This window comes from Neolamprologus multifasciatus, chromosome 11 (genome assembly GCF_963576455.1).
Source record: "Neolamprologus multifasciatus chromosome 11, fNeoMul1.2, whole genome shotgun sequence".
Classification (NCBI taxonomy): domain Eukaryota; kingdom Metazoa; phylum Chordata; class Actinopteri; order Cichliformes; family Cichlidae; genus Neolamprologus; species Neolamprologus multifasciatus.
This window is the reverse complement of record NC_140449.1, coordinates 36,462,890-36,476,207: the sequence shown is the minus strand read 5'-3', so window position 1 is coordinate 36,476,207 and position 13,318 is coordinate 36,462,890. Positions and strand designations below refer to the sequence as shown.

The window sequence follows — 13,318 nt, the reverse complement described above, 5'->3', positions numbered from 1 at the left end:
CATGCCTATGGAAAAAGTGCGTCGGCACACAGTGCAGTGCGCTTTATAGGTGTTATCGTGCACTTTTCCAGCCAGGTGTTTTCCTTTTCCCATTCTTCCCTGTACTTTTGCAGCCTTTTTTCTTTCTCTGAGAGGAACAAACATTGCTGGTCTAATGCTCGGCTCACACTCTGCGATTTGTGGCCCATTTTGAGCCGATTTTTGAGTCGTGCGACCAATTTGGTGATCGGCCCGATTTTGGCCTTCATCGTGCATCGTGTAGTATACGTGGGGTAACGAGAAGCGATTAACACCTCACGACCAGCTCCCGATCATCAATCGCTCGTGAGGGTGTCACCGCAGCCGCTCACACTGCTCACGCGCAAACACGTAAACGTCGGTGAAAAAGACGGAGCAGCACGGCTGTGCAGCGTGTGATCTGGACACAAGCGACGGAGGCACAACTTGTAGAACTTTGGAAAGCTCATCCGAGCCTTTTCGATGTGGCATCACCAAATTATCACGACCACAACAACCGTGAAAATAGTTGGATTTACATTGCTGCTCAATCACAGCTGCCTGATCATGTTTTTCATTAGTAATTTAGCAAAGTTGATGGTGGTGTGTGTCTGTGTGAGTGAGAGACAGAGAGGGAGAGCGAGCGACAGATTTTCTGTTATAACCTTCATTTTATGGAGGCACAGTGTGACTCAGGTCGCATCAGAGCATCGGGCGGTATAGTGTGAGACCTGCATCGTGACCTACGAACCCATAACCGCTGCGAGCCAATCGTGCAGTTTGAAAATCGCACAGTGTTTGCCCAGCTTCAGGTGTACTGTCGTCTGAGACTTGCACCGCAGTGTCGGCGTTTGTTTCCCTGTTGGCCATGCTTTTTGTTGTGGTCATCTGTTGTCTTCCGGTATTTTCTCCGCAAGCGACCTTTCCTCAACCAATGAGATGAGCGGTAATCTGAATTGTCATAAGTGTGCTGTCAGCTGATTGGTCACAAAGCAGGAGCGGGGCTGGGAATTATGTTTTCAAACAAAGCGTTAATTACATTAAAACGTATAGACTACTTTTGATTCTCACTGTATTACGGGACAAAGTGCGTCCCTTTTCAGCTCAATACGGGACGATTCCGTTTTTTAAGGGACGGTTGGCAACCCTATTCTCTACTCCAGCTGGGATCAGCGAGCACGGAGGGATTTCCTCACAGAAACCCTCCTGTGGGTCCCTGCAGAGGGAAAGAAGCTGGATTCACTTTACAGGCCGTAACTCGCCTTGTTTGTTTACTAAACAGAGTTATTGTTGTTGATCTAACCACGTGCGGTGGTTTATAAGAGACACGCAGCCACGTCTGCCGTCATGACCTCGATCAAACAGCGGGGTTAGCGCACGCGGCGGCCATGTTTTGTAGTTCATTTTCTGCACATTGTAGTTTCATCATGGCGTCACGTGGTTACACTGGAGACGAGCTTCAGGTCGTTCACGTCTCAGTGCAGGGGTCTCCTTCTTCCTTCAACGTCATCGCGGTGAAGGAAAAGAGGAGGTACAAACTGGTGACCTGTCCAGGTGTTAGCCCCGCCCCTCGCCCTGTGCTTTGTGACGTCATTTTTAAATTAAATGAATGCCTATTTAACCTATTTTAATGTTTTTATTTGAGGAGGCTGTTTTTATGACTGGAGCCGCTTTCAGAGCGTCCTGAATGAGCTTCGTTAGCGCTGAAGGATAAACGTCGACTCCATGAAGCCGATTTGATTTTAAATCACGCGACAGGACGGAGCGAATCTGTGATCGATTGATCAGGTCTGCTGTGGACCGGATGACGGTTCCTGTCACAGATCGGGCAGCAGCAACGATCGCTGATCCGACTGCAGCGATTGAAAGCAATGATGCCCTAAATGTAATCAGATTACAGATGGAGACTACCGATCTGAGCTGATAATCACTGAGTCAGTCAGCTGTTTCAGGTGCAGCAGGAGGGGAGGAGTCAGAGAACACCTGGTAGCCAGGAGTTCAGAATCTGTTACCACGGCAACTCAGACAGAGTTGAAGTGGATCAAAAAAGCCAGAGTTTAAATCAGAGTGAGTGTGTGAGAGTGTGTGTCTGTGTGTGAGTGTGTGTGTGTGTGTGTCTGTGTGTGAGAGAGAGAGTGTGTGTGTGAGAGTGTGTGTCTGTGTGTGAGTGTGTATGTGTGAGTGTGTGTCTGTGTGTGTATGTGTGAGTGTGTGTGTGTGTGTCTGTGTGTGAGTGTGTGTGAGTGTGTGTGAGAGAGAGTGTGTGTGTGCGTGAGTGTGTGTATTTGTGTGTGTGCATGTGTGTTTGTGTGTGTGCATGTGCGTGTGTGTGTGTGCATGTGCGTGTGAGTGTGTGTGAGTGTGTGTCTGTGAGTGTATGTGTGCGTGTGTGTGAGTGTGTGTGTGCATGTGTGCATGTGCGTGTGTGTGTGAGTGTGCATGTGAGTGTGTGTCTGTGAGTGTATGTGTGCGTGTGTTTGTGTGTGTGCATGTGCGTGCGTGTGTTTGTGTGTGTGCATGTGTATGTGTGCGTGTGTGTGAGTGTGTGTCTGTGTGTGAGTGTGTGTGAGAGAGAGAGAGAGTGTGTGTGTTTGTGTGAGTGTGTGTGTGAGTGTGTTTGTGTGTGTGCATGTGCGTGTGTGTGTGTTTGTGTGCGTGTGTGTGTCTGTGTGTGAGTGTGAGAGAGAGTGTGTGTGTTTGTGTGTGTGTGTGTGAGTGTGTTTGTGTGTGTGCATGTGCGTGTGTGTGTGAGTGTTTGTGTGCGTGTGTTTGTGTGTGTGTTTGTGTGTGAGTTTTCACAGACCTGAGCTCTGAACACTGCTGCACATGCTGTGTGAATGTGAACGCTACAAAACACCACCACACACTTCACACACAGTCCAAGTGTTCGTTCTCTCTCTCACACACACAGATTGATCACTAATTATTAATCAAGGATTTCTGCAGTTGCTCTTCAGTCAGAATAATCGATCACTGATCGTTACGGACTCTTAAAGACCGAAACTGAAGTTTAAATGAAGTCAGACCTCCGACCCATCAGCTCGACTCAAACCTGCTGGGGTGGATGGAGTTGTGTAGATTCCCACAGGAACACCAGCTGAGTCACGCATCACACCTGTGGATGCTGTTGAATAAACGTTCTCCACCTTTGTGTACGAGTCAGAAAAATAAAACACCTTCAAAGAAAATCTGAAACTTTTATTTCTAAAATCCAGACAACTTCCTGCTTTGATCTGAAAATCTCTCTGTAGCAGCTGATGTAGGAGGAAATATGACAGGATGATGTCAGCTCACTGTGTGCAGAAACAAAAGGAAACCATGTGATCAGATCAGAGGAGGCGGAGCTAAAGGTGAACAGCGACTGGTTTTAATTGGCTCAAAGAAACTCCTTCGCAGGTAAAACAGGAAACGGCGCCACTCTGCTCACAGTTCACAGGTCACAACTAAAAGTGGGCTGCTCTCTCATTGGCTCAGAGTCCCGGGAGCAACCAATCAGTCCACATGTGGAAGAAAAAAAAGAAAAACCGAAGAAGAGGACGAAGAGGACGAAGAGGACAAACATAACGAGACGAAGAGGAAGCTGAACTCCTGGAGAAGACGACACAACAGAAAAACCTGGAATAAAATAAAGGAGGGGGCGGAGTCATAAGCGCTCCTCAGTCTGTGCAGCGGTCACATGATGCCGTTGGTGAGGTACTGGAAGCCGTCGTAAAGTTTGGTGGTGAGCGACCTCATGGAGCCGTCCACCAGCTGATCGATGAGCAGCTGCAGCTGCTCCTCCGTCAGGCTCATGTGGAAGCGCTCCTTCAGGCCGCGCATGGTGCTCGAGCCGTGGAAGCAGGGCAGCTGGGAGCCTGGGGGCACAGAGGGCGGAGTTAGTGCTGCGGGGCAGGAACCACCACCAGGAGGAGCTGTGGCAACTCACCTTGCTGCATGATCTCCACGATCTGCAGCACGCGCTCCATGTGCTTCCTGGCTGCGATCAGGCCCTGCAGCATCAGCATCTTGTAGTAGTTAAACATGTCGCCATCAGGCCCGCCCATCACCTGACAGACGAGACTCGGGGTTAAAAACAACCTGACATATCACACCTCCCACAGCCCTCCTCCTCTAACAGCAAGCCCCGCCCCCTGGCTGTACTCACGTCCACAAACTCCGCGGTTAGCTTGAAGGCGGACGTCTCGAAGCCGAGGTTTCTGGGCGAGCTGGACAGGATGAAGCCGAAGTCGATGTGGATGATGTGGCCTTCGGCGTCCAGCAGGATGTTCCCGTTGTGCCTGTGAGAAGGGAGCACATTTAGCGCGGTGCTCGGACGGCGTGCACAGGAGATGTCACAGACTCACCTGTCTTTGACCTGCAGCAGGTAGCAGATGAGGCTGTAGCCGGCGCAGCTCTGCACGAAGTTCCTCTGCGCCGTGAGAAAGGCCTCGGTGGTGGGCGCGCCGTGCTCCTGCAGGAAGTAGTCGAGCAGCGACAGCTGACTCTGCTTCTTCACCTGGTGCAGCGACACGGCGTTCACCACGGGCTCGATCATGCCGCTGTCCGCCGACAGCACCAGGATCTTATACGGCTTGATCCACAGCGGCACGCGCTCCTGCTCCCAGATTGACTACACGCGCCGTCCGCGGCGCCGTCACATGACACAGACAGGAGACGATGAGAAGAAGAAGGGCGGCGGGACAGGTGTGAGGTCGTGTGATGTCGTGGCGTTACCTGCAGCTGCCGCAGCACCTGGAAAGCGAGCAGCTCCTGCCGCAGGTCGTCTCCACACTTCACAATGACCGACAGGAGCCTCCAGGTGGGCAGGTGTCCGTACGGCGAGCCCTCCCTGATCCTCCTGTGGGAGACGCACGGGGAGTCATCACCAGAGCACACTGCACGCGCTCAGTAAACCTTAGGACACACCCACCTGACTTTCTCCTCCCACGGCTCCTTCAACGCCACCGCCGACGGGTCCTCAGGGTCCCGTTTGAAGGTGGTGGGGGCCTGGGCGAGCTGCTCTGAGAGACGCCGCCTGAAACAAACACCGTCAGCTGTAACTCGCTGCGTCTGTGTCAGGTAAACTGTACGCGTGCGTGTGCGCTCTGACCTGATGTCTCCGGCGGCGATGAACACGGGCTCTTTGCTCTCCAGGCTGGTGATGCTGTCCACCGAGAACTGGCTGATGTTATCACAGCTGTTGGTGTGAGTCTCCGGGAGCTGCAGGGGGAGGAGCATAAGAGTGGGTGGGGACAGAAGGAGGAGGCGTGGTCAGCGTCTCCACGGGGAAACTGCTCTGCAGACTGAGCTGCTGACCTTTGAGCACTGGGGTCAATACTGAAGAAGACGACGGCGAGAGCTCCGCACGCCGCCCCAGAAAGGTGACGGCCATCTTTATTACCGCTGTGTGTGGCGTGCAGCAGCGTGCTCTGCCTCTTGTTTTTCACTGATCATTAATGAAGCTGTGACATGACGGCGTCTGACGTCAAAGGTCAAAGAACAGGTAACGGTGCCGTCGCACAGATCTCACCTCCACCTGCAGCTCTCCGATGTCGTCCACGGACCACGCCTCGTCGTCGTTGTCGTAGTTCGGAACGACCGAGAAGCTGCCGGCTCGCTGTTCCGGCGTCATGCCGCAGTCTGGCAGGTTCTCCACGGAGCGCGTGCTCCTGATCCGGTTCTCTGGGATCCGAACGGGAACGCTGGACGTCTCAAAGTTCTCACACTCCAGAACCTCCACATAGATCAGGTACGGCGCCTGAGGGGAGGATACAGGTCACATGACTGATGAGGTCACGGGTAACAGGATGTTATCTGACAGCCGGCGGTCAGCGCTGTGAACTCTCACCTTGTCTTTAGAGTTGAGCACCACGGCCTGAGTGTGCGGCACTCGCACCACGTGGTGGTCGAAGGCGGAGGTCGGCAGCCACACGCGGGCCGGCAGCTTGTGGTTGAGCAGCGACAGCTCGGAGATCAGACGCTGCGTCTTCTGCTCTTTGGTGGGCAGCGTGGCGAGACGCTTCCCGATGCCCATCAGAGACTTGATGAACTCCCTCTGAGGGGCCAGGCGCACCGGCTGCAGGCGAGACACACAGTCAGAGGGCGAGGGGGAGGGGCTTACGGCTCTGCCTGTCACAGCAGACCAACTCAGAGCGAGACAGCGAGAGAGAGAGGTGAAGGTTTGACGTTTGTGTGTCAGGTTCAGATAACGCGAGCGAGCTCAAACATGAAGCAGAGGTCACAATCACCTGACCCCGCCTCCAGTCTGCTCGCTGAAGTGAACAGTCGGATTTTTAAGGCACTTTTATTTTAACGGAGACACAAAATTGACCAACAAAACCCAGAAACACACAAAAGTTACAAACTGATCCTCATAACCAGCCTGGTCACATGATCGCAGCCTGAAGGGGAGCCCATCGGTGGGAGGAGCCTGTCAGTGATCTGAAGGCAGCTGGGACTGAAATCTTCTAAACCCAAAGAGCATGACCCAGTAAAGACCCCACGGTCAGGCACGGGGGGGGAAACACTGAGCCGACAGACGGGAAAACTTCAACCAGAGCACGGCTGAAGAAAGTCCCAGAACAAAGCAGCACATGAGGGTCACGCGGCGTCCGAGCTGCCGCCCTGCAGGAGCTCTGTAGAGGGAGCTGAAGCTCCGACAAACTGAAGCATCTACAGAGTTTCTGCAGAGAGGAGGTCGGCAGCTCGGACACCGCGTGACCCTCATGTGCTGCTTTGTTCTGGGACCTTTCTTCCAGAATCCTCCGGAGATACGAGCCAGCTCACCAAGTAGAAGAAACGCGCTGAAGCAAGGCGTCCTCCACCGAGGACGGACGCGTGCTTTTACGTCTCTCCGTTAACATCAAAGTTTCTCAAAAACCTCAGACTGTTCACATCTGTGAGCAAACCTTTTCTGTATCCGAGTATCAGTGTATCCGAGTACTGGCAATGAGTGCAGACAAACCTGACACACAAACGAAGGAATCACGAGGACGATCCTGATTGGAGCACAGCCCGAGTCGCAGACGTGACGCTCGCGTGTTGCATTGCTCGAGCACACGTCTGTGACTGAACCAGAACCAGAATAGGAGCCCACACACTTCATTTCCCACAATGCACCTGGAGCTCAGAACAGGAAGCAGCTGAACTTACGGGACGGGAATCGAACTCCAGACTGTCGGAGCTGGAGCTGCAGTCCTGAGGGTCAGAGGTCAGAGTCAGACAGGCTGAGAGTCATGTACAGGTGTGCTCGCTCTAAGCTCACCTGTCCTGGAGGTTTAACCTTCAGCGGCCTGATGCGTTCAGAAAGCAGCGCTGCCCGTGACGAGCCTTTATCACACGCACGAGCTACAACCTGAGCTCAGCTGCTGTTAACGCCTGTGGCTGCCTCACCGCTACAGTAAAAGTGGGCGGAGACAGCATCAGTACCGCCGCTGGTGTCTAACAGACAGCACCCTGAGTCACCCCGAGTCACCTCATCACTTAAACTGAATGTTCGCCATGTGCAGACACACTGCAGGCTGCCATGTTTCCACGCAGTAACCTCCCTCATCATCCTCGTCATTACGAAGCACTGCGAGGCGTCTGTGATCTGTTCTTTATAAATAAAGCTGAATTGAACTGATCGGATGTTTGTTTGTTTGGATGATTCCAGATGTTTCACATCGATTGGCTCCAGGTCCTCGGCCACATGGAGCCCTGCTCTCTAACCTGCTCATTGATTGGTTGTCTAGACCACAATGCTACATTTTGCTCTTCATCAGGTAAAAAGATGATTCTTTGTTTCTACATTTGTCGGGTCCCCATCAGCTCAAATAGCAAAGAGGGATTAAAAACGCACGCCATGAAAGACTTCGGGTCTTAGGAGGTTAAAAGCTGAAATTTGTTTGAACTCTGACCTGCAGATGCCTCCCACACGATCACCTGACTCGTTTCACTTCAAAACCTGATCAAAAACACGGTAAAAGCCGGTCGATGGATAGAGAACCACCAGCTGCGGCGAGTGATCGGCAGCCGGGGTGTTCTGGGAAAACTCCCTCGGTGGGTTAACTGCACCCTCCAAGGGCGGGCTGTTACCTCGTCCTGGCTGGTTTCCACCTTCGGATTGCTCGCCGTCCTCTTCAGGTTGCTGCTCAGGCTGATGCTGACCGTGGCGTCCGACTTGGAGCGCTGATGCGTCCTCTTTGTGGGCGATAGGCTGTGATCTCCTCCCAGGGGCCCGGGGCTGATGGAGGGGGGCGCCGCGGGGCAGAACGGCGTCAGGGCGAGGGGGTCCCTGCGGACCCGCGGCCCGGCGGGCTTCAGTTCGTCGGACAGGATGAGCTTCCTCAGCTTGGTTCCCCGGGAGTGGCGCTGCGTGGAAATGTGCATGTCGGACGAGTAGGCGCCGAGCAACCAGGCGCACTGCAGGCTGAAGGAGATGCTCTGCCGGCAACGATACACCTGCGGGACACAGGAAGCAGTCAGCTGACCTTTAACCCCTGCTCTGACTGCGTGTTCAGACAAAACGGCAAGTTTCACCTCGGAGTTCAGATTTAAAGATTTACTTCTCTGTCTGCCAAGAACGAATCACACGGCAGCACTCGGCGCCACCTCCGTTTCTGGCTACAGGTGATCAGCTGTAACGATTGGGTAGCACTTTAACAGTTTCCTGCCTTCATGGACATGGTCCCGCCTCCATCCACGGGTGAAATGCCATGTTTGGTCTGAACACGCTGCGTGGTTTCCTCCACGCAGGAATACAGAATCTATCGACAGCATTGATAACTGAGTGATCAGTAATGTGATTACAGGTGCCGTTCAGGTTCTGCTCCACAGTCAGAGCGTCACCTGGCCATCGGCGCAGAGGCTGGACGCCTCCACGCTGTGGGGCGCCTCAGGTCTACCAGACCGGACACGAAAACAAGTCATCTCACGTAATCTAAGGTACAGTGATCTAAGGTGCAGTAATCTAAGGTACAGTAATCTAAGTTGCAGTAATCTAAGTTGCAGTAATCTAAGCTGCAGTAATCTAAGCTGCAGTAATCTAAGCTGCAGTAATCTAAGGTGCAGCAATCTAAGCTGCAGTAATCTAAGGTGCAGTAATCTAAGGTGCAGCAATCTAAGGTGCAGCAATCTAAGCTGCAGTAATCTAAGGTGCAGCAATCTAAGGTGCAGCAATCTAAGCTGCAGTAATCTAAAGTACAGTAATCTAAGATGCAGTAATCTAAGGTGCAGTAATCTAAGGTGCAGTAATCTAAAGTACAGTAATCTAAGATGCAGTAATCTAAGATGCAGTAATCTAAATTACAGTAATCTAAGGTACAGCAATCTAAACTGCAGTAATCTAAGCTGCAGTAATCTAAGGTGCAGTAATCTAAGGTGCAGTAATCTAAACTGCAGTAATCTAAGGTGCAGCAATCTAAGGTGCAGCAATCTAAAGTACAGTAATCTAAGCTGCAGTAATCTAAGGTACAGTAATCTAAGCTGCAGTAATCTAAACTGCAGTAATCTAAGGTGCAGTAATAGTAATCTAAGGTACAGTAATCTAAGGTACAGTAATCTAAGGTGCAGTAATCTAAGGTGCAGTAATCTAAGGTACAGTAACAGTAATCTAAGGTACAGTAATCTAAGGTACAGTAATCTAAGGTGCAGTAATAGTAATCTAAGGTACAGTAATCTAAGGTGCAGTAATCTAAGGTGCAGTAATCTAATGTACAGTAATCTAAGGTGCAGTAATAGTAATCTAAGGTACAGTAATCTAAGGTGCAGTAACAGTAATCTAAGGTGCAGCAATCTAAGGTACAGTGATCTAAGGTGCAGTAATCTAAACTGCAGTAATCTAAGCTGCAGTAATCTAAGCTGCAGTAATCTAAGGTGCAGCAATCTAAACTGCAGTAATCTAAAGTACAGTAATCTAAGCTGCAGTAATCTAAGCTGCAGTAATCTAAGGTACAGTGATCTAAGGTGCAGTAATCTAAGCTGCAGTAATCTAAGGTGCAGCAATCTAAGCTGCAGTAATCTAAAGTACAGTAATCTAAACTGCAGTAATCTAAGGTACAGTAATCTAAGGTACAGTGATCTAAGGTGCAGTAATCTAAGCTGCAGTAATCTAAAGTACAGTAATCTAAGGTGCAGTAATAGTAATCTAAGGTACAGTAATCTAAGGTACAGTAATCTAAGGTGCAGTAATCTAAGGTGCAGTAACAGTAATCTAAGGTACAGTAACAGTAATCTAAGGTACAGTAATCTAAGTTGCAGTAATCTAAGGTACAGTAATCTAAGGTGCAGTAATAGTAATCTAAGGTACAGTAATCTAAACTGCAGTAATCTAAGGTGCAGTAATCTAAGGTATAGTAATCTAAGGTCCAGTAATAGTAATCTAAGGTCCAGTAATAGTAATCTAAGGTACAGTAATAGTAATCTAAGGTGCAGTAATCTAATCTAAGGTGCAGTAATCTAAGGTACAGTAATAGTAATCTAAGGTACAGTAATAGTAATCTAAGGTACAGCACTAGTCTGTCCTGCAGTCTCGACACTCGCTGCACTCGGAGCACTGGCAGCTCTGATTTTAGGACAAGATTTGGTTAACGCCACACCCCACCTGATGGTCACCTGACTCAGTAGGAGACGCTCAGAGAAGCTTAGAAACCAAACGACACCGTTACCATCCACCAATAAACGCCCCATAACGCCTGGCCACACCCACCACATAGGGTTTGATGGCGTCACCGACGTCCTCGTCCATGTGGATGTACATGTTGAGCAGCTGCGGCAGGTAGAAGTCGACCTCCTCGTGCGGGAAGCTGAACAGGCGGTTACCGATGTAGGCCTGCACGCCAGGCTCCTTAGAGTTGTGCAGGTAGGAGATCGCCATGGAGACGTCAAACAGCTTGGACTCGAACAGGCGCAGCAGCCACGACTGTTTGGAGGGGTTGTGTCTCTGCCGCCGCCGCGCGCTCTTGACTGAGCCTGGCGCCGGGCCCTCTGGGTCGGACGGCAGCGCATCTGGTCCCTCCTCGCTCTGTGATAAGGCGCTGTCTGAATCCACCTGACGCAGCTTCACCTTCTGCAGCACTTCCTGACACGCCCGCTGGGCTACCTCGGCATCAATCACCAGGCTGAGCTCAGCCACTCCCTCGTTGATCACGCCCAGGGGAGGGGTAGTAGCCTGTGGGGGGCCGCAGGAAGAGGATGGCGTGGAGGGGAGAGACAGCGAGGGCGAGGAGGAGATGGAGATGGAAGGCGAGGGGCTGTTCTGATCCGAGTGGGCGGGGGAAAGATCCAGCTCAGCATCCTCCATCATGGCTGCCAGTTAGCTCCACCCTCTGGCACTGAAAGACAGAGAGGTCAAAGGTCAGGCTGTGTGTTGTCAGATCAGCTGATTGGTCAACGAGTCAGCGGCGAGGGGGGGTTGTGTGGCGAGCTAGGCACCGGTCACAGGAATGACGGCATGTTCACAACCATCAGACAACATCATCAACTGATCAATCTGCTGATCGATCGTGCATGACGAAACAGGAAGTGCTGATCTGTAGATCTTTGTTTTTCAGCGTCAGAGTAAAACAGATCTCAATCAGGATCAATCAATCACCGCTCTGCTGCTCAAAGACATAACAAACCTTCCTCTGAGCAGGAGGAACTATTTTCTGTCTACGTCTACTCTCGCCGACCACAGGAAGCGTGCAGCTCGCTCACGTCACAGCTGAGGAGAGAGACTGTCTGAAACAGCTACATGTGAGAGCGCACCTGAGCAAGTCTCTGAGCTTCAGCCATATCAAATAATCAGTTATTGATCAGAGAGACTGCCCTCTATAAAACAAGCTCAGTCACACCGCAGGTGTGATGCTGGGGTGGGTGTGGTTCGTGTTCCTGATCCCTGGGAGGTGCGCTCCTCACATCATCAATAAATCCGGCCAGGCATTCACATGAGGGGCGGAGTCTGCATGTGATCAATCATTAACAGGTGATTTACAGAGAAGAAATAATAAAAAAGCCGAGTGAGTCACCAGGACAGGTGTGTGTGTGTGTATGTGTGTGTATGTGTGTTGTAAGTTTGACAACCCCTGTCCGCTCAGTTTGATAACCACGCCCCTGTGACCGATGACGTCAGGGGCCTGATAGGGGCAACCTGAGTGCGTTGAACTGGTTTCAAGTCAGGTGAGACACCTTCAAAACACCCACACGTTTATCTTTGTAGCCCCACCTCAGACCACTTGAGCTGTACAGGCGTGACCTCCCAGGGGTCAGAGGTCATCGGGACCAGAAATCAGCTGTTAGCCTGGCATTAAACTAGCAGGCCATTTGACGGCTAACCGTCAGCTGTCCCAGTGACCCTATTCTAGCTCTGAGGTCGCTGTTCCCCATATTTGCTTTGGTCCTCTAGTCAGCTGACCGTCACCAGGCCGTTAGTCAGCTGACCGAGCGGCTCTATTAGCTGCAGCCTATTAGCCTAGCTTAGCTTAGCATTAGCAGGCCAACTGTTGCTGCCTGCGCGCAGCCCCCCTTTTAAAGCTCCGTGCTAAGCTAACATTAGCAGCGGTGCGGGGACAGGTGAGCCCAGCCGGTGTGCTAACATGTCAAAGTGTTCCCAGGTAAGCTTTTCTTACCTGGTGATGGCTCAGTGCGCGTGAAATTATGTTTTAAGTCCAGCTCGGGTCCATTGATAGCGTCCGGCCATCGTCTCAGCCGCTGCTTCTCTTCTTCCTCTGCGCTCCTCGGTTCTGTGGAGATCACCGTGTCTGAGCAGCGCCCTCTGTGGCGGTGAACGGTCATTGCAGCGCCTCAAACCATCACAGAAATCCCCCCCGCAGGGTCATTTCAACATGTCACTGACGTCAAAGACTCCGCCTCCTCCGCCCTGTTAAAAATTTAAATCATTATTCAGAGAGCTTCAAATGTTTTCATGAACATCACACAGCAGCACAAAGCTGTTTCATCTCCGCTCAGATGAAAAGGTGTGAGCCTCGATGTTTCGCAGTCCTGTCTCTTCTTCCAGTCTGCAGCTCCTCAGCTCACCTGAAGATTCTCTGGTGAACTCGTTTTGCACTCAGCCATTCACTGCAGTGAATTTAAACCCGTACACTGCTGTATCTGTGTGTGTGTGCAAAGGAGTGCTTAAAGGTTACAGTGGTGCTGAGGTCCAGGTGGCCCTACCAGCGCCCCCCACTGGCCACAGGGTGTACGGTCAATCTATTTCACCGAGTGTTCTGGCGTCTCACAGGTGATCTCAGAGTGTCAGCTCTCATATTTATCAGCAGTTTATCACAGAGAGGAGAAACTAAAAGTTTACAGCAGCAGCAGCTGGTCGACAGACAGATCATCTGCAAACAGCAAAGCTGAGACAGAAAAACAATCCGCAGCA

The 13,318-nt window shown here is 51.4% G+C and overlaps 1 protein-coding gene across 2 annotated transcripts; it reads right to left on the bottom strand.

Annotated features, from left to right (window-relative positions):
• Positions 1-3,174: 3,174 nt before the first annotated feature.
• Positions 3,175-13,197, bottom strand: pi4kb (phosphatidylinositol 4-kinase, catalytic, beta). Of its 2 annotated transcripts, XM_085177204.1 has the most exons (13): positions 12,564-13,197; positions 10,664-11,288; positions 8,053-8,418; positions 7,129-7,173; positions 5,825-6,052; positions 5,507-5,734; positions 5,087-5,196; positions 4,907-5,011; positions 4,711-4,834; positions 4,341-4,606; positions 4,142-4,274; positions 3,923-4,043; positions 3,175-3,851 (listed from the first exon to the last, which is right to left on the bottom strand). In XM_085177204.1, exons 2-13 carry the CDS (start codon positions 11,258-11,260, stop codon positions 3,670-3,672), a joined length of 2,505 nt encoding a protein of 834 aa, XP_085033330.1. In that variant the 5' UTR covers positions 11,261-11,288; positions 12,564-13,197; the 3' UTR covers positions 3,175-3,669. The 2 variants fall into 2 exon arrangements, with proteins under 2 accessions (XP_085033330.1, XP_085033329.1); XM_085177203.1 differs by lacking the exon at positions 7,129-7,173.
• Positions 13,198-13,318: the final 121 nt, after the last annotated feature.